The 26,466-nt window shown below is 37.7% G+C and overlaps 1 protein-coding gene across 6 annotated transcripts in view; it reads right to left on the bottom strand.

Moving 5' to 3' along the window:
• CDIN1 (CDAN1 interacting nuclease 1) overlaps positions 1 to 26,082 on the bottom strand; it is a 230,859-nt gene extending 204,777 nt beyond the window's left edge. For 2 of the 6 annotated variants that reach the window (XR_012330046.1, XM_019935261.3), the window contains exon 1: positions 25,763 to 26,082. Coding sequence is in view for 4 of the 6 variants with exons in the window: in XM_019935261.3 (XP_019790820.1) it covers positions 25,763 to 25,863 (101 nt within the window). In the remaining 2 variants the exon portion in view is untranslated. The remainder of the gene's footprint in view (positions 1 to 25,762) is intronic. The other 4 variants (XR_004525116.2, XM_019935262.3, XM_019935264.3 and 1 more) reach the window with 4 other exon arrangements.
• Between the last annotated feature and the right edge of the window lie 384 nt (positions 26,083 to 26,466).

Below are 26,466 nucleotides of genomic sequence, written 5' to 3'. Positions count from 1 at the left end.
AAATTCCCACTTCTACAATCAAAACTTATCATAGGAGCCCTTGAAAAGGGAGTGCATCTGTCATATGTTAATGACTTCAAGCCGTTCACTGAACTTCTAGGTGTACAGGAAAACTTAAAAGCACTTCACAACTCCTTGTGGGTATAATTAGCTTGTTGCAATTGTTGGCAATTCTCATCCTGGGACTCTGAAAGGTCACTCCACTGTTTAAGATACCAAATTTGGAGTCACTCTCCCTTCTGACAGATTAAGCACACCCTACAATTAGTATACAGCTGCACCTGTTGCAAAGCTTCTTTCTTCAGTGATGTAAATGGGGACGGTCAACAACATTCTAAATTCTTGCGGGATTATCAGACCTCAGAAACCAAGCGGGGAACAAGCCTGATGTCTGCTGTTGAGGTGATGGATGGTGGTCACAGCCTGACCACAAGCAGAAGCCGTGAAGCCATGATCTTTATTCTTTATAGACAATCCCAGCTAGCACAGGCACCATACTGACCTGACTCTCAATCTTGTAAGCAGTCACAATGCAATTTTGCTATTTAACAGAATTAGGTTTTTTACGATCTAGTTGAGTTTCTACAGAGAACAAAGAGAATTTCAAAAAAATGTTTTAAAAGCCCAACTAAATAGAGTTTTACATATATATATATATATATATATATATATATATATAACTAAATCATGGTTAAGGAAAAATGCTGCTGGTCACATATGGAGGAAAACCCTTCTATTTTATAAAGTTTGTAGCTCAAAGCTGCAAATTCTCCTGTAATTTACCAATGCTTTACGAAATTGTTCTCACATTTCATAAATTGTCAATGATAGTAATTTTTTTTTTTGGCGGTACGCGGGCCTCTCACTGTTGTGGCCTCTCCCGTTGCAGAGCACAGGCTCCGGACGCGCAGGCTCAGCGGCCATGGCTCACGGGCCCAGCCGCTCCGTGGCATATGGTATCCTCCTGGACCGGGGCACGAACCCGTGTCCCCTGCATCGGCAGGCAGACTCTCAACCACTGCGCCACCAGGGAAGCCCAATGATAGTAATTTTACCCCTATAGTACAAAATAACAATATAGATATTTAAAGGATATAGCTTTTAGTGCAAATCTATTTAGGAAAAGAGATATTAACTTAAAAAACAGATTCATAAAGTGTGCAAAAATTTGATATAACTGTTATTAAAAAGTGGTTGAGGCAAGTCTTAAAGCCATAAACTAAGTTTGTCTTTCCTCCCTTCTTTTTTCTTTTTTATGGAACAGAAGTACAGAGGACAGGGCTTTCCTTTTTAATGGAACAGAAGTACAGAGGACAGGGCTCTAAAGCCCCCTTTCTCTTTAAGCCATGTCAATCACTAGCATTTTCCACTATATCACAAGAAATGATTCTTTGGTAGCTGATATGGCCACATAAACAAAAAAATACTGTTAAGCCTTCTTAAGTGAATGATATTGTGCTTAATAAGTCGTTTAAGCAAAGTCTCTTATTATCATCATAGACTATAACATATCACATATACTTACTTTCCCCCCCATATATAAATTCTTTTCAAAACATGATTGGAATTTTACAAAATAGGGAAAAAAAACTTTTTTAAAAAGAGTTTTACTACATTATTGTTAGGTAGGTACACTTTCTTCTATGTGTATTCAATTATGGGCACAAATACTTTTCAAAGGCTGACTGAAATAATATAAAAGGTAAGACTATTTCCAAATAGTGAGACTATTACCAATTAGCATTCCAACTCAAAGCTAGCAGGACTAGATTACATTTTTACCATTCCCTTCCAAAAATATTTTCACCTGATATTTACTTTACAACAAATAAATATATTTCCTAGTGAAAATATTTCCTAAAAGGAGACATGGGTATATATGTGTGTGTGTGTGTGTGTGTGTGTGTGTGTGTGTGTGTGTATGTGTGTGTGTATCACTTTTAACTACTGATATACCTCCTTTTAAAAGTCATTGAACTAAATGATGAAATTGCCAATTCTTCTAGGTTTGCTGTTGGGTCTATATAGTAATCAAATTTAGAAAACTATAAATTATATTTAAATTTATTATTTACAAGCAATTAATTATAAAAAACAGCCAGGTGGCTTTCATTACATAAATTACTGTTAATGACAGAGACCTCATGCTGCTACTGTATTTAGCATTTGCATGTGTCAAGTGCGCATAGCTGTGTGTAACCACCCTCTTCAGGGTGGAACCGATCACTGATGCACAAGGCAAGCTGCCTACTGCCCAAGTTTCGATCGCATCCTAACTAGTTGTTTGAATCCTAAATATTCTCAAGCTTGTAACAACTGTCTGCTACAGAAACTTGTAATAATATTCTGCTGAAACAGTTTTAAAACCAGATACATAATTACTGAGCATCAAATAACGCTTAACTACACTTAGCTACTTAAAATCCTAGCTCTATAATTTAAACATGACCGAGAAATGTTCAATCAATTCTCACCGAACCAAGTAAGGGATCTACTGATGTCTCAGAAATGCAGCCTTTAAAATGATGTTTAACATGTTTCTTCCCACCACAAAACTGTGCAAAAGAAACTGACAATAACTTTTTTTCAGAGCTCTGTTTCCCTACTTTATTTAGCCTTTTATAGTGATCCTTCCAACTCTACAGTGGGTGTAATTCCCTTCCAAAGAGAATGAAGAATTTGACCTCTTTAATCTATTCTGAGATAAAGCATGAGTTTCAATGATGTAACAGGAGAAAAAGATCTTGTATTGTTACTCTGAACTAAATGCAATTCTTCACCAAATAGAAAGTACATACCAAAGAAAGCAAATAAAAATAAAGAATTTCATCCTATTTCAAAGTCTATCCCAACTAGAGGCCTAAACAATAATTCTACTATAGTCTTCCTTTCTTAAAAAAAATTTTAACACAACATTATAAAGCAACTATACCCCCCCCAATTTTTTTTTCATTAACTAAAAATCCCATATTGAGCGACCTCTACGGTAATTCAAGGACTGGCTGGTTAACACGTTATCTAAGGCTTCACTTTTCCTCCTCTCTTAAGAAGTCTGCGTTTCAGCAATTTCATCAGTTACTAACCACCACCAGAGAAGTGGGTAATGGAAAGGATGAGGAGGAAACGCTAAGTGTCTGTAGCCACTGAGTAGTTACTTAGAGGAACACAGAGAAAAGGGGGGGCATAAAAAAATGGCTAATAGTTAAGGAAAGAGAGTCTACATACTTACCCAGTATGGGGATAAAGTAACAAAATGAAATTTTTCAGTGAGAAGGCAAGGACTAATTTATTTATCTCCAAAGTAATCATCCTGGGGAAGGAGTAGGGTTTGTATATTTGCCGCCAATGTTGCTGCCTTTACTCAAAACAGAACTTATCTGTAGGAATCACTTTAGAACCACTTTACAAGTTATACAAGAAAGTCAACCTCATAGTCACATCTTACATCTTTATCAAAATACAAGGTGGTCACCAAGTCTGGAAACACAGACAAATGTATAATAAATAGCTGTTACTGAATTGCAATACATGGCAAAATAATGATGTCTCCAGACTTATGGTCACCTGGTAGCATTAGCCACATTACTTATCAAGCCTAATGACGTTTGCCTATCTCCAAAAACCAGATTCATTCTCAAAGTACCAGAGTTTGTCACCGCTGGAGATCTTTAAAAGACTGTGCTACGTGCTCTAAAAATACTTGTTCACAAAGAGTCCCAAAGGCATCTTGGCTATCATTAGAATGTGTGTCCAGTAGGAAACAATATTTATCCTAGTACTTTTTTTTTTAAATGAGTCATTATTTTGTAGTTGCAGTACATGAGGAAGGAAAGTTCAGTTATCTGTAGACGCTGAAGAGTTGGATAAAATACAAGATGGAGGGACTAATAGTTTGGCCGGTACTGGGGGACATCACCCACCAAAACCACCAGCGCCTTCCACTGGGGTGCTGGGAAGCATTCATGAGTACACACTGTTAAGAATTAACAGTATGGAGAATTCCCTGGTGGTGCAGTGGCTAGGACTCCATGCTTTCACTGCCCAGGGTGCGAGTTCAATCCCTGGTCAGGAAACTAAGATTCCTCAAGCCACGCAGGGTGGCCAAAAAAAATTTTAAAAGAATTAACAGTATGTGAAATTCATACTCTTTCTCTCTTGTTATTACACTATAATTTTCAACAGTGTAACAAGATTTTTCATGTCTTTCTAATCTAAACTTGGAACAAGAGCTTTATCACCATGAACAGAAAATAGATTTGAGAGCTGCGTATCACTAACAGGCTGAGTGTTTTGGTGTATGACATAAGTGAATATTCAGTGATGCTGTGGGCAGGGCATGGTCATGATGAGCTTTCAGAGGGAAGTCTAGAAAAGCCAGTCAGCAGTGCTGTCTATTTTTATGATGCTGGAAGTTCTGCAGTTGGTAGAGCTCATTGGCGTCATGTACCAGGCAGGACGTGAGGATTTTATTCAGACGGTTAGGAGTTCCAGCCCCAGAGAAAGCCAAAACCAAAAGCCTGATGGAGATGGTTAGGATAAAGCATCTTAACCTGAAGAAAAAGTTGAAGACTTTCTGCTTTGGAAATTGCCATACTATTTGAGATATTATGGCAGGTTGAAAAAAAAAAAAAGAGCCCTCCAGAAACCACACAGGCAGGTCCTGGGGTGAATACCCTATAGCTGCCCAGTTGTAAATCCCCCAAAGAGAAAGTTCACTGAGGTTTAAAAACAGGGGGCAGATCACTTCAGGAGATCCAGTTTTGCAGAAAGATCATGTCAAAAATCATAAAGGCACCTATTTCACATGGTCCAGGTGGGTAAGAATTGTACTCGTCTCCACCTGAATCATGTGAGCTTCACGGCTAAGTTATGAAAAGAAAATGGGGAATAAAAAAAGAAAAAGGCGAAATCTCCAATTACAGGTCTGTCTTGATTCCAGCTACCACAGTTTCACACAAAGACCCCCTTTCATTCGAAGTTATGTTGTCCTCAGGGGTAGGACTCTTAAACATGGTACCTAGTGTCAACCCCTGATGAAACCCCAGTTGGTAAGGTCATTCACATTCTAAAAGGGAAACTACTCCTCACACCATGGAATGTTAGTATTCCACAATAATTTGCAGTTGAGTAAATGCTGAAAAGGACCTTCTGACCATTTATGTTTGGGGCATCAAAACACTGTAGCATTGCTTCCTAAAAATAATAGAAAGAAAGTACTTTGGACCACATGAAGCATATCTACTGGCTGTCCCTCAAGAATAAAAGTCAGTAACTGAGTTAGAATTAACAACTGAAATTGAAAAAAAAAAAGCAAAAAATAAAAATAGATCAAAAACTCTATCTATAAATGTTACTAGGTCAGAATTCTTCCAGGGTTGAATTTCACCCAGGTTTACATCAAAGCTTTAGAAACTAGTGGAAACAATATTTAGATGGAAATCATAACACCAGTAATAGTTCTTTTGGTATAAATGGCACCACAGTTAATATCTTTGGCACAGTTAATATCGGAGGCTGAGGCGGACTAAACCAAACACAACTCCGAAAGATTATAGCCTACTCATCAATCGCCCACATAGGATGAATAACAACTATCCTACCATATAACCCAACCCTGACTTTACTACATTTACTAATCTAGATCACAATACCTTTCACCACATTCATGTTATTCATCCAAAACTCAACCACCACTACACTATCACTATCCCAAACATGAAATATAATGCCCGTTATCACAACCCTCACCATACTCACCTTACTCTCCATGGGAGGACTCCCCCCACTTACAGGCTTCATACCCAAATGAATAATTATTCAAGAACTAACAAAAAACGACATTCTTGTTATACCAACATTCATAGCCATCACAGCACTACTCAACCTATATTTCTACATACGCCTCGCCTACTCCACAGCATTAACTCTATTTCCCTCTACAAACAACCTAAAAATAAAACGACAATTTCACTCCACAAAACGAATAATCCTCCTACCAACAGCAATCGTATTATTCACAATACTCCAAATTTCTACTAAACCAAGCCATAAACAAATCTTCAACTGAAAAGCTCTGTCTACTCATTTATAATCTGTTACCTGGAAAAAAAGCAGAAGGTCTCTCTGGCCACCTAATCACCATATCAATGACACATGCCACAAGAGAGAAGCACTAGTTTATTTGATTGATCATGGTAGATAAACTCCAAATAACAGAGAAATTAACAAATGCTTGACATTTGCTCAACATCCATTATTCTGACACTGCTTTCAGAATTTCAAAGCCTGGGAGTATGCTTGATCAACATTCATATTCCCTCGTGAGCTACAGGCACCATATTGCACCCCGCCTTCATACTGATGAAAACTGCATATTGGCCATTTCCAAAATGTTCTGGGACTCCACACAGGGCCCCTTTTCTCTCTTGTTCCTGCTCTGCAGTTTTCTTTTAAACACTTCCAAGACAAAAGCATCTGCCAGTTTTTCTCTCTGGGGATGTATGCAAAATGAACTTAACAGTTTTAAGGCAGGAGTAACCCTCACATCTAAATTCATTCATAGGACAGAAAAGGGCCTAAGAGGCCTCTCCAGGGACAAAACCCTGCTGAAATTCTCCCCACACACAACAGTGGGAGCTTTATAAAATCTAAGTCCAGACAATTTCCAATTCAAATGCCCAACATAGCATGACCTTTGTCAGATCTCTGAGCCCAAGATGCACCCATGATTTTTTATTCTAACCAGCACAGACATTAGACAGGGCACTACTGCTAAGCAGGAGGTTCAATATTTGCATGCTCTTCTATTGTGAAAATGTAACAGTGACAGCACTGTGTCAAATTCTTTTCCCTCTAGAACTTTAACTCCATAGGAGAGGCATGGCTGACAGATGACTCCCCAACATCTGTGTTATGTACACTCCACAGCTGAGGAGCCCCAGATCACTGTCAGAACATCGCAGAGATGACCTGCGTCTTTCTGATGCCTTCTTCTTATCCCTGCCCCCCACCAAAATATATATACATTCATATATATATATATATATATCTACAATACAAATAGTGCAAGTTTTAACAAAATGTAAAAATGGCAAGTCAGATGAACATAATTTATAGTCATTAAACTGTTCATGTAGCAACTCAATATATATTGTATAGATGTCCTATACCAAATAATTTATCAGACCTGACACAGTGCACATCATATTGTTTTATTTAGTACACTTACTAAAATTTCATGGATCAAGCATCACTTCTGAAAGCACAGAGAAAGCACTAGAAAGTATTTATTCATCTCCCGTGATTTATTTTGATTACCCTTACAGCTACATGATAAAGTGGAACTCACAAAATTACAAGGTTAAGGTTTACATAGCCATTGCTTCATCTACTAAAATATAACAAATGGCTTCATGTCTGATGTATTTTACTTTCATTTAGTGTTAAGTAGTACACTAGGCTAAGCACTTAGCTGCCTACTGAATACTTTAATATTTTTAAATAGGACTTAAACATCCTGACCCGGAAAGTGGGGGGCTTAAGAAACAATTGCAGAAAGAAGAGCAAGTTCTTTGTATGGTGCTAGATAGAACAATACTGGCCACAAAAGAAGAAACACGCTTCTAACTTTTCTTCTCAAAGGGATCATAAAAATAAGCACTGGCCTGCACTAGAAAGTTCACAAGAATTCACTAAATGCATAAAGGACCACGATACCATGCTAGGCACCCATGGGAGGAGTTGCAAGATAAAATCATAGCAAAACACTGGGCTCCTATCCTTAAGGGATTCACTATCAGTGAAATAGAAAGTGAAAGACAGGAATGTATACTTTCCAATGGTCAAAGGAAAACAAGTAAAAGTAACTACAGTGGTCAAAGAAAAATCTTAACCAATATTCAAATATTCAAGTGACCAAAAAGAAGGGAGGTGGGGGGAGGGATAGAGAAAGAGAGAATTAGACGATGACACTTAAAACTCCTTTTCATCAATTTTCCTTTAAAATGTTTTATCTGGAGGCAGGTCTCCCAGACAAGGAAGATGAGATGAAAAGGGTGATAAAAGATCAGAAGTGGGAGATGGAAGCCCAAAGTCGAAAAGGTCAATATAACTTTTCAAGAAAAACAAGAAAGTTTGTTGGCCTCATCATTTTTGAGAAAACCATTAAAAACTTTATCAGATCAACTGCCTTGGGAAAGAATACTAAGGGGGGAAAAAAACAACTTGCAATTTCCAATGAACTATTTTGTTTAAAATGATGCAGTAAAAGTGAGATGAAGATAAGACAAGGAAAAGATCTTTCTTAGGAACTAAATTTCGTTTCCATTTATGAGTGATAATTGTCCCAAGATACCTACAAAATAATAACCTTCCCACAGGTATCACTCTCACGTACCCAAAGAGACTCCATATGTTTCAAGGTGCAGACACTGCAGTACAGAAGTAAGGCTTAAGCTTCTCAAAAACTTTGCTTCACCATCATATGACAGGAAAGCTGACAGTCAATGAGATACTTCAGGTGGAGCAAGAAAATCATGAAGGCATATTATATTGTACTGCAAGTTAGGCAGCAGAGTGACTTTAGATGAATAACAGGTTACTGAAGTGTCTATCATACTGCACCCTCAGAAAGGAAAGATAAAGACTATGAAGTCAAATAGAGTTCAATATAAAAACAGTAAAGTTCCAATCTCCCCAAAGAAAAGAACTAAAAATAGGAAAATAATCTTGCGCAGTTTAATACATAATGATAACGGCACCTGAAAAATCCTTGTAAAGAACAATTTAACCCTTGCAGCTTCATGTCACAGCAAAATCACTTTACCCATGTTGAAGGGGTCATGCAAAGATGAGCACCAGTATTAACAGACAGCCTTAAACGCTGGGGTTTCTGGGGGGTCGCGCCTCAAAAATATTCAACAACAGTTAATTGAGAGCATTGAAGAAAAGAATGAGTTTGAGTGCTGCAAACTCTTGCTGGGACCCCTATCCTCACCATCAGTCTGACATTTTATTTCTAAACAAGAAATACATTTTACCTTTCTGAGATTATTTTCTGGTTACAAGCCAACCATTATGAACCTTTCAGTGAATCGCTGAATAGGGCACTTAAAGGGATAAACAATTATAAAAATAACTGTCACAAGTGCATACATTTTATTTTATTTAGTGATGTAATAAGCTTAGGGGCATATATCAGGTCCAAAATGGTCTTGGTCATTAAGTTAAGCAATAAATCATAGGTCTTGCCAACAACAACAGCAAACAGATGCTAACAAGGAAATGTATTATTGAATATTGCCACGTGTTATAAAAATGTAAGTGTGTTTAAGACATGTCTTAAATTTTTATAATAATATGCATTTAATACATTACTATTTGACACATGCAGGAATCAGATTTATAGGTTCCATTCTGTAGCTTCTTCTTCTGTGAACATGAGAGCATATTCTGGATTTTTTTTGAAACAAGAGGGGAAACCTTTAAAGTGCATGCTTGCAACAATATCTAATTGGTTGTCTTGCTGTTTTGTAGTAAATAATGTCAACACTGAAACTCATTAAAAAGAAGAAATCTATGCACTTTGCCAGGACAGAAAAACTGAACATTTTTAAATCACAATTTTTAAAGAAGCCTTATAGTCTAAGGAAGTATAAGAGCATTTTTTAATCAAGTTGCCAACCAATTTTTTTCACATTCATTTTGAGCACAATCCCAGACAAAAATATACTAACTTGATTAACAAGTTCAACAAAAATGTGGAAGCCAACTAGCTAAGAAAAATCCTACTTTATATCTTCATGCAAAAATCCTAAGAATCAAACAGTATCTCAAAACACAAACTCATTTAAAATTGAGTCTCTCTTCAAAATATGTCAAGCTGTAATATTCCCTTAATATTCTTTTCAGATCAGTAGGCTTACATATCTTAGCAGCAGGTTCAACCCTCCTAGTGAAAGGACTTGGGAGGGAAGGAAGGAATTAGGGCCCAAGGAACTTATGTAAAACCTCTTTTAAAAAAAAAAAAAAAGAGCTTTTTTAACATCAACGAGATGCCAACACTGCTAAAAGCATTTTTCATTTGCACACTATTTTGAGTGTCCTTTTCAATCAACTCTCCTAACTGCCAGTATGGTCTTCCCCCTTTCTTGTGTAGACAAGAGTCCATGCCTTAGAACACTTGAAGAAGCAGTGCTTGGAATATGGAAACTAAATTTGCTTCATTAAATCTACTGAAGCAGATATTAAAAATGCATTTAATATACTGGCGATGGTCCGTGGGCACCGCTGACTGTGACAGGCCAGTTACTGATGATGTGCCATCAGATGGCCTTCTCAGCAGGCGCCTGGGTCTCAGGCTGCTGAAGGACAGCAATATCTTCCCTCGTGTGTAAGCTCTATTCATCTCCCAAGTATTTACTAAATCACAGGCCTCTGCACACATAGCCCACGTTTCAGCGTATGCTAACAAATGATGGATGGCCTCATCAATTCGTTATGTCCTGAAAGCATGGTTTCCTGCCATTCCAATCACCAAACCTCAGTGCTCCAGAGCTGATCAGTTCTGGGGAATATATTTTGCAGGCTCGATTAAAAAGAGTAGAAGTTCTTTGCATTAGAGTCTCTGACACTCTCCCCCAACTGTTTGTTGTTTCAACCAATTATTTGGGCAGAATAATCATGAAGTATTCAGACAATATAACGCTGGCAGGTTTTTTCCTGATGTTTGCTAAGGTGCAATTTCATCTAGGACAAAACCGTTGAGCTACTCACTAGTAAAATTTATGTTTTAAAACATTTTTTTCCTTCTATGCACAGCAGGCAAAATCTTAAAAATAGTTTATATCATATTATAACGTAAATGCATTAGCAGATGCATTTCAAAGAAACTTTCAAGGGCATAACCTGTCTCTAAATCATCTAAACCTTTTAAGACAATAATTCATGAGAGTTCTCTTAATTATAATCTAGATAAAGGTACAGAGTACTTAAAAATTCTTCTGACAGTTCCAAAGTTAGATGACAAAAGTTCAACTTGTCAAAGAAATAAACCCTCTTAAAAGAAGATGTATTTTCAGTTCCAAGGTTATATATGTCAGTTGTCTTTTCTATAAGCCATAAGAACATTTTTATTTTTAGCTAAGGCTTATCTACAGAATGGAAAATAAGAGCACACTCATGCCTTTCACTCAGAAACAGTAAACTTTAGAAAAACAGACAAACTTACCACAGCTAAACAGATAGCTGAGCTTTGAGGAAATGGAACGGCATTAAAAAGCTAAACAACTTGCTATAAATAAGCTCCTGGAAATGCTAAAAATTAAAAACAAAAAGCTGCCAGACTCCCATTTAGCCAATAGCTACATAGGCTCTGAAGTACCCACAATCAGCATAAGTTCTGCCACGTTGCCCTGCTGTTCACCTCAACCTTGACCTCAAGATTAAGCTCACTTTTATTGTGCACAAAGGTCACCTGTAGTAGGTCAAAATTCAAAGTCCCTTGTCAGAAAAGGTTGATATATTCCAACCTTTCCCTCTCCATGCATCAAATTTTTCATGGTAAAGTCATATTCAGCAGACAGTATATTCAGCAATTTATTGTTTCACTGTAATACAGTGCAGAATACAATTGTTCAAAAAGCTATCACATGACTAAAATACTTTTCATGAAAATGTACCAAACCTAGTCTCCTTACACACCTCTAACATGAAAACTAACTGAATCTTGTTTTTACAGTTCACAAGAAGAGTTATACGGCAAATAACTGTCCTCAAAATACAATCTATAGTATAGTTATGACTTTTACTTCCATAATCTTTGGCTACAGGCAACTATTTTTCAGAGCGTTGCTCAAAGTTTTTAAGTATAATTTTTTTTAAAGCATGAAGATCTCTAACCAGTTTTAATACTTTTATTCCAATCTGGCCTAAGCTGCTTAAGTGAAGTAAGTCTAAAGCTGAAAGCCTCTCTGACCTAGAACGTAGAGGAAGATATGCTCTATAATAAAATAGAAAAGGAAGGGCAAAAATTACTGTATTGTCCAACACATTATTATTGCAACTATATGATCAGCAGAACTGCACAAATAAGATAAATTAAGCAAATTCTTTGCAGGCAGCATTCTAGAATACACTGTAATTAAAAATAAGCAAAGCCTTAAGGAACAATAAATCTATTTTCTTTTTAAAAGATTCTGCAATTTCTTTGTGTTTACCGTAAGGTCTTTTTCATAATCAGTATTAGCACCATGAATAGATTTTAAGATTGTTTAAAAACACTAGTTCTTTAAATTAACTTTTTTAAAAAATTATTTATTTATTTATTTTTATTTTTGGCTTCACTGGGTCTTCATAGCTGCGTGCGGGCTTTCTCTAGTTGGGGCGAGCAGTGGCTACTCTTCATTGCAGTGCGCAAGCTTCTCCTTGCGGTAGCTTCTCTCGTTGCAAAGCACGGGCTCTAGGCGTGCGGGCTTCAGTAGTTGTGGCACAGGGGCTTAGTTGCTCCTCGGCATGTGGGATGTTCCCGGACCAGGGATCAAACCCGTGTCCCCTGCATTGGCAGGTGGATTCTTAACCACTGGACCACCAGGGAAGTCCCCAAATTTATTAATCTTTATTTTAAACACTAAAATCAATGTTCACACTCGTGTGATGATCTGTGGTATCCAACAAACTCTCCATGCCCTGGAAGACTGACTTGAACTTACATAACTACTGGACTCAAACTACTTCCTGGTGCAGAACCCTCACTCCAAAACTGGTATTCACCCAAATATCTTTCATAAATTCATAACCACCTTGTTATCAAGGTGAGGCAAGAATATAAAAGAGCTTCCAGAATATGCGGGGGCGGGGGAGTTGCATTTGAGAAAAGCAATTAGACAAGAACATACTTTAGAATTCTCAGGTTTTAACATTCCCACTAATTCTGTCTTAGGCAGCGATCATGTTACATAACCATTTTCTATCCTGGGGTGGGGAGTGGGGGGAATCAATCTAAACCTTGAGATGCCCATTTGTCATCAACATAAAAGCACATCGTGGTTGCCAGTATCATCTAAAGACTATATTTTCACCATAATTTGCTAAAAGCAGGTTTCCTATTACCCAGGGGGTTAAAGAAAAACACTTTGGAAACCTAGAAAATAAAGAGGCTCGTTTAGGTAAAATCTTTTCAGTTCTAACACTGAGTCTATTATAAGCATAGATACCATCGCAACAAGCATCCTTAAATCAACAACGGTAACAATAACAGCAGCAGCAAAATGAATTTGACACAGTATCAGGAACTACGCTAATCATTTTCTATGTACTATCTTATGTCAAGTTCATAACAATCCCATTTTATAAACAAAGGACACTGAGGCACCAACAGGTCACCTGGCAAGTAAGTCATGAAGCCGGAATTCACACATCTATTTCCAGAACCAAGTTCTTTAAACCAATATAAAAAACTGCCTCTACAACAAAAAACTGAATAACCTCCTGGAGTTCACAGTAATAGGGTTTTGCTTCCTATCGATTTATACAATAATTAACCATAAGCAGAGAGAGCTAAATAAACCACCCAAGGTCAATCACAAGCCATGGCAACTCTGCCAAACTCAATACCACTTAGCCAGCCCACCAGTGTGGGCCCATTCCCACAGAGAATTCCACTTGACATTCTAAAATTCACGTATGCTTGGCTAATATTGTTAATTTTATTGTCCACTTCTGTTTTAGCTGTATGTTGCCATATTATTTTATTACTGATACTTTGGACGTAGAAAAGAAATACTCACATCTGAACACGTGACAATTAAGTCTTTACAAAATTGTACTAAATCACATGGTAATCAATTGGCTATCTCCCAATCTTTTTTCATTACAATTGCAGAGATACTTTATTTTCTTTTTTATATTGGAGTAACTGCCAAGGGAAGATGTAACAACTAAGCTTGAAGTTTCTCTTAAAATAATTTCTGACATCATAAACCCTCAGGTATACCACTGGAGCATTTCTAAATTCCTAAAGTGTGAATAATCACTAAATTTAGCCAATGAATCTACTCTGCAAGGGATTAATTTTCCTAAATGAGACATGTATATAGCTTTTGTTTTTTAACTAAGCAGCATTTTCCTCAGGTCAGTTCAATCAAATGTCCATTATGATATGTTTCATAACACCGACAACATACTAGGTACTGAATGGAATTCTAGTTCCCACAATAACCATAGTGGGGGAAAAAATATGTATCTTCTCTTTGGCCAAAAAAAAAAAAAAAAAAAAAAAAAAAAAACGGGGGTGGGGGGGGGAAGAAAGCCCAACTCACAAAAATATTTTAATTTCTAAGAATAAATGAGGTACAGATATATGTGTTATGAGCCCTTTCTAGGAAAAAAGCTATGCTGATGGTATACAATGGCTCAGGGGCTTAAGAAATGCCTTTGGTGGCAGTGGGGAGGGACAGGGGAGCCGAGGTTTATAGCATGGGCCAATTTCTGTGGTGTAAACACTCCCAGCTGATTTTAAGCTACTGATGTGAGGTCACAGTGTGTAGAGTGGGGAAAAGATGCTTCCGATCAGCTCTCACAAGCTGGAAAGAGCCAGCTCCAGCTCCCATGGGCTGTAGGCCAAATTCAGCCCACAGACTTGTTCTGTTTGGCCAGGAAAATGTTGGCCCACACACTGTTTTTCAAAATTCAAACAAATTGACAACAGTTAAAATTCAGGATATTTTTTTTCTGAAAAAATCAGATCTAGAGCTGCTTCCTAGACAATAGAAGACCTGGCAGCCCTGGGCCCACATTCCAGCACGGCAACAGATGGCTGGTGTAAGGTTGCAGCTGCCCTGCCCGTGCACACAACTGTCCTTTCACTTTGCCATGATCCCAACCAGGCCAGCTCCATTCCTTCACTCCTTGCTGATACCAACCTGGCCCCTAGACTCCTAGGGCATTCGGTGATCTTTAATTAAAGAGCTTGAAGGGAGAGTTTTGCCTTCAAATGTGTAACTTTGGTCAAATCCTCCCTCAGTTTATGCCCCTCTAACACTAACCATTTGACTAGATGATCTCTAGTTGCTATCTCAGTCCAACACTCTCCAAATCATTGAATTTGAAATCATGAGGGAGGTATGCAGGTCCCTCTGGAGAAGCTTTTGTGATCAGCATATGAACAGCTCCAAACATGCCCACCAAAGTGCAAATAAAAATTTTTAATGTTATGAACTGGAGGTTAAATGTATTTTTACCTTAATATATATTTTAGCTGGCCTCAGGAAATAAGAATTTAGATAATGTTAACTTTGTCAGTTAACAAATGATGTTTGTGAGCTATCTGTTACATCTAGGCTGTAGGGGTCTGTGGGGTTTTTAATGCTATACAACCAAGAGTCTCTTATATCCCCAGTCCATTTACTATTTTAGCTAAATGGGGCTTGAAGCGCGAGTTAACTTCAAGTTTTATTAGCTTTCCCTACCAGTATTATCAGCAAAAACAAATAGCAGTGTAATATACCTTAAGCAAAAGATGATATCAGCTTGGAAGAGTTGTAGACATAAACAAAAAATCGAAAAAAATGAATTGCCAGTCTAATTTCATGTGTGATTGCAGTAAGATGCATTTAAATGATGCTTTGCTTTCCCACATCCCATCTACAGAGGAAGCCACCTACAAAGAGCCTCATTCCCCCACAAGTCTTAGACACCATCTCACAAGTTATGGAATCTTAGGGGGCTAAGGTGTGGCATAGGCATTAGTGACAAACTACGAGGTAGTTTCACCCTGCATTTCTACTCATCCTGAAGTTGAAGTTGGGTACCCACAGCATTCTTGGATGAAACATACCCAGTTCTGACTATTTAAGAGGGATCACAAATACCCATGACAAATGCTAATTCATAAACTTGCTGAGGGTAAATCTGAATCTTCCATACCCCTAGGCTGACGTGGGGAGCAGCAAGTCAATTAGCTGAGAAATGAGTTTAACTTTGGCTAAAAAGTGCATCGAACTTTGTAGACCTTTGCCATCCTATATAGTGCTAGCTGCATATTTGAGGATTTTCAACAGCCATAAGCCATAACCCTTGTAAATATCAAGGGTCTGCTATGCCTCCTATCTCCTAAAACGGGATAAATACAAGATCAGAGTTTATATCTCATCCTTTCTAGGGCCTAAAGCAAAGGACAGGTCTAACAATAACCAAAAGATTAAAAATAAATATGTGAGTTATGTTAGAGAGGGTGAAAATGCACCATCTATTTTAAGTCTCAGTCTTGTATATGACTACTGCTCCCAGGACATCTCAGAAAAAGCCTGAGCTTCACACAGAATTGCTCCAATTCACGTGAGTCAGCATTCAGTCAAGGAAAAGACCCAGGGCTTACGTATTTTACTGAACAACAGTATCAAGAGACACGAATCCACCTTACTTTTTCCTCTACTTGCATTGCTTTGTTTCAAAATATTTATTCCCATAGTGTTAAAGTTATTTCTCTAAGTTTAACAGGTTTCAAACATTTTTAGCAGCTGAATCTCAATATTTAAAACACAGAAAAGAAATAAGCCCTGAGATATTTTAACATTTTACTTTGGATGGAAAATTGCAGAGCTCTCGGTTTCCTCAATGAGACTGTAGGTTTTATCAGGTCACAGTTGGAACACCACGCTAGGCTAAAGAATGAAAACAAAAAAACTTATTTGCTGTCTTGAAGGAACAGAAAAGATCACCTCTCTGTCAAGAGGAGGCACTTGAAAAAGCTGACATTGTCAACTGTATCACTGTTCTTTGGCAAGAAGGAAGCTTTGGTTTATAAGGAAGAATTATTAACTCTTACATACATTATCAAGATGCCTCCTGAAAGGTTGGGACGGAGAGAAGAAAGAAAAGTAGAGGAAGGTGTTAGTTCCCCAAAGTGGCCCAGGAAAGGGCTGGATTCATGACCAGCCGTGTACCATTATTAATCCATCATGCACAGACTGCTCCATGCTGGTTTCAAACCTATGGACAGAATCATCCTGGATCCAGCTGTCTGTTTGCTCCCCTAAGAAACGGAGACTTGTCATTCAGTAAGAAGTTGTAACCAAGCACATTTCCGGAGTTCATCATATACCAGCTTACCACAGAAGCAATTTGAAAGCAGAATGTCTAAAACAAACACCTGAAGACACTTCCCACCAAGAAAAAGACAACTGAAAATAAAAGGAAGGAAAACTTATTCTGTACCCATCTTCCGTATGATTTTCATTCCAGTATATGACTTTTAAGGTCACTTTTCATACCTACTCTGAAAAAGGACTTTTATATTGCTTGATTGCTTTTTTAAGGAAAACTGAACCTATATGGCAAAATTGCACAAAGTGTGTAATAAAAACATAATGGTAAATTCAGTCAACATTTGTTGAAAGTCAAATTATAAAATATTATCACCCTATACATCTATTGAACATTTTTCTCCTAGGGAAATATATAATTCTTCTTTATTATACCAGCAAACATTCCGGGATGGGTTATTACTTAGTTGACTAAAGTTTGATGCCTGAATATAGACTTAAAAATGAAGTCAATAATCTAATAACATAAAAGTCTCCCCCTCAAACTAATAAGAAATATTGTCAGCGTTTAGGTTCTTCTCAGGATAACACTATCTGAGGTTTTCGTCAAATATTCCTTTGCAGGAATTCAAGCTCATCTCACTTTTACAACTATGCAAATGCCAAGGGGCACAAACATCTGATAAAAGCTAAGCACTTCTTTCAGAAAGTGAAGATGCCATATACTTAACAAAATAACCTTCGAGGAGAGTCTTTAAAGCTAGGCTACAATGCAGCAACAAAATAAAAACCTGAAATCTCACAGAGTAAAAAAGCATATTTTAAAAGATGACTAAAGGAAATATATGAAATAATCATATTCTTAGGCCAATTTTTAGACCAATTTCTTTTCCAATTTGCTAATGATCAATACAGAAGTACTCCTAGGTGTATTTCCTAAGTATATGAGTATTATTTTTGAAGGGCATATAAATTAATTATATTTCTTTGGCAAAAATACCAAAAGAATTTCCAGTTCAATAATAGGCTGACTTTTTCTCCCTTTATGAGCTATTCTCACTCATGATTCTGGAACTCAGGTCCACCATAACATTAGTATAGAAAATTGACCAGCAACTGAGTACCAACCTTCAATTCAATTGAGAGAACAAGGCCAACAGAAATAATCTTCCAATTTTAGTAAACCACGCCCTACAGTATTAATTATATGGGCAATGTGCTACTATTATTCTAAAAAAATCAGTGACTCTAGGTTTAAAAGTCTGGGTTTTTTTAAATGGCATTATATATTGCTATGAAAGATTTAAGGCAAGTTTCTGATATCTGGGCCACATTCAACTAATGATCAAAATCTGTGTGTTCACAGCCATACAATCAACTGATCCATATCAAAGCAAATTTGTGTCTTCTATGTTTCAAAGGTTACTACTCAGACATTTCTTCTACTGTAGGCCATTTACTAAATTCTAATAATAACAGTAATCGTATTTACCATCCATTAAATACTTACCAGGACCTCTACACCGTACTAAGTGTTTAACATGCCTTATTTCACTTAATCCTCACAACAGCCTTAAGGAACTGAAGAGCAAGGGGCAACAGAGCAAGAGGAAGAATCTGGAGTCAGACTCTGCCTGGGTTTCAATCCTGTTTCTCCTACTTACTGGCTGTGGAGCTTCATCCCTCCTTTTACAGATGAGGCAACTATGACTCAGATAAAAAGAGGCAGAGCCAAGTCATTTCCCAAGAACAAATGGTTAAGGAAGCAGAAACAATGAAATACAAGATTTCCTATGGGAAATGGGGACAGGTTAAAATGGACCTGGAGGGGGGCGGGGGAGGGGTTCAAAAAAGGACAACTATAACCAATGGTAGTACCAAATGAAGCTAGGCCACCTTAAATGCAAAAGCTAAAGAAAATTGTTGTGCTTGTCCCAAGCAGGTCCCTTCGCTACTCCACTCCTAGCCAGACTAGATCCCTAGGTCACTGCCAAGAACTACTAAGTTCAATACTGGCAAATACACAGCAGAGCCGGCCTTAACTCCAGTTCTCAGAGTCAGGTGAAGACCTCAAGAAAACGAGCCGAGTGTGTATCAGTTTAAGCACAGGGAGCCCAGCCAAATGAGTTTTCAATTACTTCTTTTGAGATTTCTCTACGAACAGCCTCATAAGAGTGAATGGTTGCCTATATTGTAAATGTTGCATACCAAGATAAAAAAAAAATGCTTAGAAATGTGGAAGGCACCATCAGAAAAACCTATGCAAGGATTCCTAAGAGAAAAAAATACAGGAACAAGATAAAGACACTTATTTGCTTAGAGATTTACGTTATCAAGAGTTTGACTTATGACTCATTAATATAGGCATAAATAGCAACCAAACTAATGCACAGCAAAGGAACTTGGAAAAATTAAATTGTGCCAAAGGGTTATTTACCAACAAAAGAATTTCCAACAAAGTTATATCTCCTCTAAGAATCCGTTTTGACTAACCATATGTGAACTAACGGTACAACAAATCCTTTGGTTTCTAACATTCTATGATTCTAATAATTTATAGCTATTAGATGTGTCTTAAACTCTTTCCTCAGACTACAAGTTGTTCAAAATTAATTACTACATTATCCTTTCTGTTTTCTAAAAATTATCCAAATAGTGCCACAAACATAGTGAGCACACAGTGAGTTATTACAGACCAAATGCTGTAAGAGGTGAATAAACTGCAAGGACCAGTGAAAATCATGGCGTGACTGTAGGGTGGAACGTTTCACATAAAATGGTGGTAGAGAATGATACTAGGTGACAGAGTACTCCAGTGAGAGTAATAGAAAATCACCGATAAGGGCTTCCCTGGTGGCGCAGTGGTTAAGAATCCGCCTGCCAATGGGCACGGGTTCGAGCCCTGGTCCGGGAAGATCCCACATGCTGCGGAGCAACTAAGCCCGTGAGCCACAACTACTGAGCCTGCGCTCTAGGGCCCGGGAGCCACAGCTACTGAAGCCCGCATGCCTAGGGCCCAGGCTCCGCAACAAGAGAAGCCACTGCAATAAGAAGCCCGCGCACCACAACGAAGAGTAGCCCCAGCTCGCCACAACTAGAGAAAAGCCTGCACGCAGCAACAAAGACCCAATGCAGCAAAAAGTAAATACATAAATTTATTAAAACCTAAAAAAGAAAATCACTGATAGGCAAATACCCACAGTAACTATTTCATGCAAGAACCATTGATGGATGCTAAAATCAGAGCGAAAAAGTGTGAGGTGAGAAACTGGATATTTGCAGAGCCTCAAAGGATATCCCCACAAGGCAATTATTGGAAAGCGAACTTTACAGTGGAGAAACTTGGCAGACACCACCCCTTAACCAAGTGAATAACGTTAACCTCAGCAGTAATAAGACATACAAAATCAGATCCCCCTTGATATGATGCCCTGAGAAAGGCACAACATCACTTCCGGGGTATTTATGCCAAAAATGTTTACCCTCCTCTGATCATGAGAAAACATTAAGCACAAACTTAGGGACATTCAACACAATAACTGACCAGTACCCTTCAAAAATGTCAAGTTCATAAAAGACAAAAAAATATTAAGGAATAGTCATAGCCTGGAGGAGACCAAAAAGAAGACATGACAACTAATCTAATGTGTGATCCTGAAATAGAAAAGAGACAGTCAAAAAACAAACAAACAAACAAAAAAGAACAATAACAAACAAAAAAAAACTAGCAAAGTTCAAAACAGGTCTGTAAATTATTTGGCTATATTGCATTAAAATCAATTTCCTGATTTTGACAATTGTATGTTGGTTATGTAAGATGTTAACATTAGGGGAACCTGAGTGAAGGATATATGGTTAACATTTCTGCAACTTTTCTGTAAGTTAAAAATTTCAAAATAAGATATATATATATTTATACATCTTTAATATTTATATATATAAATAAAGAATGATATATAATCAGATATATATGTAGTGTTTGGGCAGGAAAATACAGTGTAAAACATGACCTGATAAGTAGCAGCTGAATGGGCTGGGGGCTTCTACCTGAATAAGGAAGTCCAGGAATAAGTTGGGAGATGCAAATCAATGACTATATCCTCAGCAAGTACTTAGATACAGTATTCCTACGTTTTGGGGGTCAAAGGGCCCATTTAATGTAAAACTGCAAAACAGAATAGAATAGAATAAGGGTGAGTTTAGGAGTTGTAAAATATTAGACATCACAAAATTCTACTCCTTCATTTTAAGTGGGAGGATTGTGAGACCAGAGTGGTTAAGGTGATGGCCCAAGTTCAATGTAGCGACTTGGAAAAACAAAAATTTGTAATTTCAGTGAAAACAAATAGGCCATGGAGAAATGAGGCTAGCAAGTAGAAACCACAGTGTAAAATAAAAGTTACGCTTGGGAAAAATGAAGCTATATCTTCACCTTTGAGCATATACTAAAATAAACTGCAGCTAGAAACATTATGGAATTAAAAATAAGAAAGAAAACCATAAAGCACCTAGGAGAAAATTTAGGGGGAAGATTTATTTTTCATATCTTAGGACATGAAAGGACAAAAAAAGCATAAGTTTAAAGTTAAGAATATAAAAAAATAACAATATTTAAAAGCACAACAACTGGGAAAATATCTGCAACAAAAATACGACATGTAAAGCATCAACATCCTTAAGATATGCAGATCAATAAACAATAACAAATCAATAAACAGAAAGAGCAAACACTCCGATAGAAAATTAGGCAAAGGACACCAGGCAAGTAATTCAAGAGGAAGAAAATTAAATGGTTAATAAACAATGTGGAAAATATGCAATGCATTATAGTCAAAAAATGTAAATTATGAGATGTCATTCTTGATCCATCATATTAAAGACTAAATGATGACTCTCTTCAACACTGACAAAAGTTGCAGAAACGAATACTGCCACGTGCTGTTGGTAAGTGGATTAATACAATCTTTTTGATAGTAATTTGTCAATACACTTCAAAATCCTTCAAAACATAAATATCCTTTGGTTTGAAATAGCTACTTGTTGTTAAAGTGTGGCCAATGGACCCCTGGAGTCCCTGAGACTCTCTCAGAAGTCTACAAGGTCAAAACTATTTTTATAGAAACAGTAAGACATGATTTGCCTTTTCCTCTGTGTGACATTTGCACTGATGGTGCAAAAACCACAGTGGGCAAAACTGCCAGGTCCTGAGCACAGATCAAGACCTGGCACAACTGTCCTACAAGTCACACACTTGCAGGAAGAAAGAAAGCCAGTTTCACGTAAGAATATCTTAAGATTCACTTATTAATTTTATTAAATCTCAACCCCTGATACACATTCTTCTAACATTCTGTATAACAAACTAAGAAGTAAATGCAAAGCACGTCTACTGCATATCGAAGTATTATGACTCTCTCAAGGGAAAGCACTTGTATGATTGTTTGAGAGCTGAACTAGATGCCTTTTCCATGAAACACCATTTTTACTTGGATGAATGATGAACAAAGTATGATTATTCAGATTTGGATATCTGGCAGACATTTTCTCAAAAATAAACAACATGAGCCTGTCACTTCAAGGGAAACAACTGATAGTATTTGTTGCCAACGAAAAACTTTGAGCTTTCAAGGGAAAATCAAATATTGGAAAACTCTGTATCCATCACCGTAAATGTGACAGCTTCACATCTTACAGACTTTTCTGATGAGATCAGTGGGGATACTAACAAATGTGATTTTTTTGATGCTGTATAATAAAAGGTGACAACATTGAGAAGACTTGCATAACTCACAACCAACATTTTGCAAATGAACAATGCATGATGATAAAAATCATGCATGGCTAAAAGATCCACTCAAAGTTCAAGACTGGCCAAAAAGTTCTATAATACGGTTTCACATTCCACATTGCAATACAAAAATATACCCAATATACAAAAAAACCCACAGTTATCTGAAAAGTCTATTAAATTACTCTTCCCTTTTCCAACTACATATTTGTCTGAGGCCAGAATTTCTTCATGTTCTTTAATCAAAACAGCATATCACAACAGGTTGATTGCAGAAGCAGATATGTCTTCCTTCTATTAAGGCAGATATTAAAGAGATTTGCAAAAGTGCAAAACAAGGCCATTTTTCTCACTAGCTTTTTGAAATCATGGTTATTAACCTTTAAAATTGGTTAAATTTAATAGGTTTATTATTGTTATTTTAAAATAAATAAGCAATTTTTTAAATTTCTGTTTTAATTTATATTTTAATAAACATCAACAGACATAACCCATATAATACTCAATACTTTTTTAGAGTGTAAGGAGATCTGGAGACCAAAAAGTTTGAAACCTGCTGATATGGTCATTCCCAATTTCTATGATTCTAAAGTAAGAAAATAAGCAAACTTGGCATAATATATGTACAGAAATAGAAAATTAGAAAAATAAAACTCTTGATGTCCAGCAATATGGAAATGGATGGTACATCTAGAATGTGATATTACTAGTATTTGAAACAAATTATAAGGAATTTTTAAAGATGAGTAATGCTCACTATATGTTAAGTGAGAAAAGCAAGACCTATAAACTACATTAGCAGAGAAAGTACCTCACTGAATAAAAAAGACTAGAAATATTCTTAAAATATGTTAACAGAAATTTTTGGAGCTATAGGATTATGAATAATTTTTATTTTCTTTACTGAGCATGTACTACTTTCAAAATCAGGAAAGTAAAAAATTTTAGCAACTTTTAAAAGCATTTCAGTACTTTGATTATTTTTAGAATTCAATTTAGGTGAACATCACACAAAAAATAATTGCTTCTGTTATTATTATTAATATTAAAACTAATTAAGGCAGCTTAGTATAGAACTCTGACCTGAAAGTCATGAAACCTGTATTCTAAACACTGTTTAGCCATTCAATAACGCTTGGCTTTCTGACAAGTCACTTAACCTCTTTGAGCCACCAGAAATTATCTCTGAGGTCCTTACTTCACCAATTCTCTGGCAAAATGAACTATCAGGTCTAAAGGCTGTTCAAGTCCTTTGCAAGAAACATCTAAAGTAAAACAGTGCTACGATGCAAACTGTGAGGCCAACTCCCAAATCACACTCTTTATGGAATTCCTACCGACGCTGCTAAATGGCTCTTTAATTCCTTCTGCAGATTGGTAGTGCAGCCTCTCTCAATAAAGTCTCTGGTAAATGAAGAGTTAGTTATACCCTGAATGGTATTTGGGAGAAGCAAAAAATATTTGGCCATATTATGCATAAGAGAAAAAAGGGCATACGAGAATAAGCAAGACAGCATGGTGCCCCAAACGAATGGAGTCTTTCTTACGTATACTTCGTAAGTCCTTAATAACAGTAAAAGGAGGTTACCTCTAACGGAGAGGACAAGGTATTTGCTATGGAAAAGAATGAAAGAAAAAAAATGAGGGAGAGAGAAAGAGAAGAGGGAAAGGAAAAGAAAGAGAAGCAAAAATACAGTGCTAATATAAGTACGTAACAAGAGCAGAATTATCTAAATGTGTGCTGTATCTTAAAATTGCCCAGAAAAATCTACCCATCCTCTTAGCTGACCAGCCTTCACCCTTCACTGTTCATTGGCAGAGTTGGCAAAGAGTTAATGACAGAAAATTAAATTCCAATTTGTCAATTTTGTTCCTTGTTAGCAAGTCTGAAAAAAATCTTAGACTATAAAGGTTTAAATTAAATCTGGATAATATTAAAAAGAGATCCCTTCATTTTACAGATTAGGAAAACTGAGTCCTTCAAAAACAACTGAGATTATAAAAGACCTTCAATTTGTACTTTACTAATACCAATTATCCAATGATCTCTTTCCTCAAGAAAACACTTTCATGATGATGTCAAAGACAAGGAAGCTAATGGTGCTCAGTGCCACAAAGTAAAATGGTATAAGTTTGGATTTGGTTTTGAAATAGAAGAAAGGTAAACGAACATTCTATACTTTTAACATGGCACAAATACAATAACCTGGTTGTTCTGGACTGGTTCTTTGGGTAATGCCAGGGCCTCAGTTTGCACATCTTTAAAATGAGGCAATCTATAGCATATAGTTGCTAAAGTCCCTTCTTAGAAAGTTGGAGAATCCTAAAAATCACTAAAAAAAAAAAAAAAAGACATGCTTGGGGAGGAGGGAAGTATGAAATACACCTGGTACGGCTGTTCAAATGACCAATCTTGACCCAACAGTGGAATCCATAGGGTACCAGTCTCTGACTGGCTTGAGAACACTTGCGGTCACTTCATTACAGTAGAGAGCCATAGTAAACTATAAGAGGCCCCTTTAGGCCTGTACTCCCTTGTTTGTTTCCAGAGGGCAACTGAAAAGGGTCCTCCATTTCCACCTTCTGAATCTACAATTCATATTTCCACTTTGAGAGGGCCCTGCTACCCATCATTCATTCCTAGTATCTGTCAACCCCTAGACATTTATGCAGCACCTACTTATATGCACCCATCACCTAGCAAAAACCAAGTTTTCAATAAACATTTGTTGACTTGAAGGGATTCGTCCATTAAGACTCTCCTGAGAAAAGCAGGTCAAAGAAGAAACCTTTTTCACCATTCCTGCTCTCCTAACACCTGACACTCATGTTCCTCCCCAGTCATGTGTGACACGTGGTTTCTAAGCACTGGCTGGGCTGCCAGGCACAGCTACTGCAAGCAAAGGTCTCTTTGAGGGGGGAGATGGGCACTTACCTGGGGAACCTCTGCTTCAGCTTCCTCAGGCTCTGCCTGGTAGGCGGCACAGACACTAGGCACTGGGCTATCTCGTCGTATTGGGCTTTAGTCAGTATCATGTTGGGCCAGGGACTGGGAGGTGGCAGTGAAAAGGAAAAAAACACCCTGGGCTTGAGCAGCCTTCGTGTCGGGAGACGAGGGGTGGGCACAATGCGGCACAGCGTTGTGTTCCCGACTTTCTGGGCTTGCCCCTACCCTCCCTCCTGCACCCCTGGCTGCACGAGCCTGGGCTTCAGCCTGCAGCTCCGCGGCGGGAGGCGGGCTGTAGACCGACTGCCCTTCCTTGGCTTTCTGAGCAGCCGCAGAGGGCCCGGCCGAAGGCAACCTGCCGCCATGTTACTTAAGGGCAAGCCAACCAGGAAGTAACGGCCACAGGCAGAGGTGCCGCCTAAATCCTACCGGCAGGTCCCTGGGCAGGACCCACCTGGGATTAACGTGGAATGCTCCTGGCGGTCATGCCTTCCCTGTTGCCAGAAGCCAGGAAGTCCTGGCGCATCGACAAGGCAGCAGGGCCCACGGGTAACCGTGATCATTAAGCCTGAGCCCCAGAAAACCACTGCCAGGGCGCGCGATTTGAATACGCTTCCAATCGCGCCCGTTTTACTGCAGCTCCAATCGGAGACTGGCCTACAAAGAAATACGCCTTCTTTCGGTTCAAGGCT

This window comes from Tursiops truncatus, chromosome 2 (genome assembly GCF_011762595.2).
Source record: "Tursiops truncatus isolate mTurTru1 chromosome 2, mTurTru1.mat.Y, whole genome shotgun sequence".
Taxonomy (NCBI): Eukaryota; Metazoa; Chordata; class Mammalia; order Artiodactyla; family Delphinidae; genus Tursiops; species Tursiops truncatus.
This window is presented reverse-complemented; position numbering and strand designations above follow the sequence as displayed.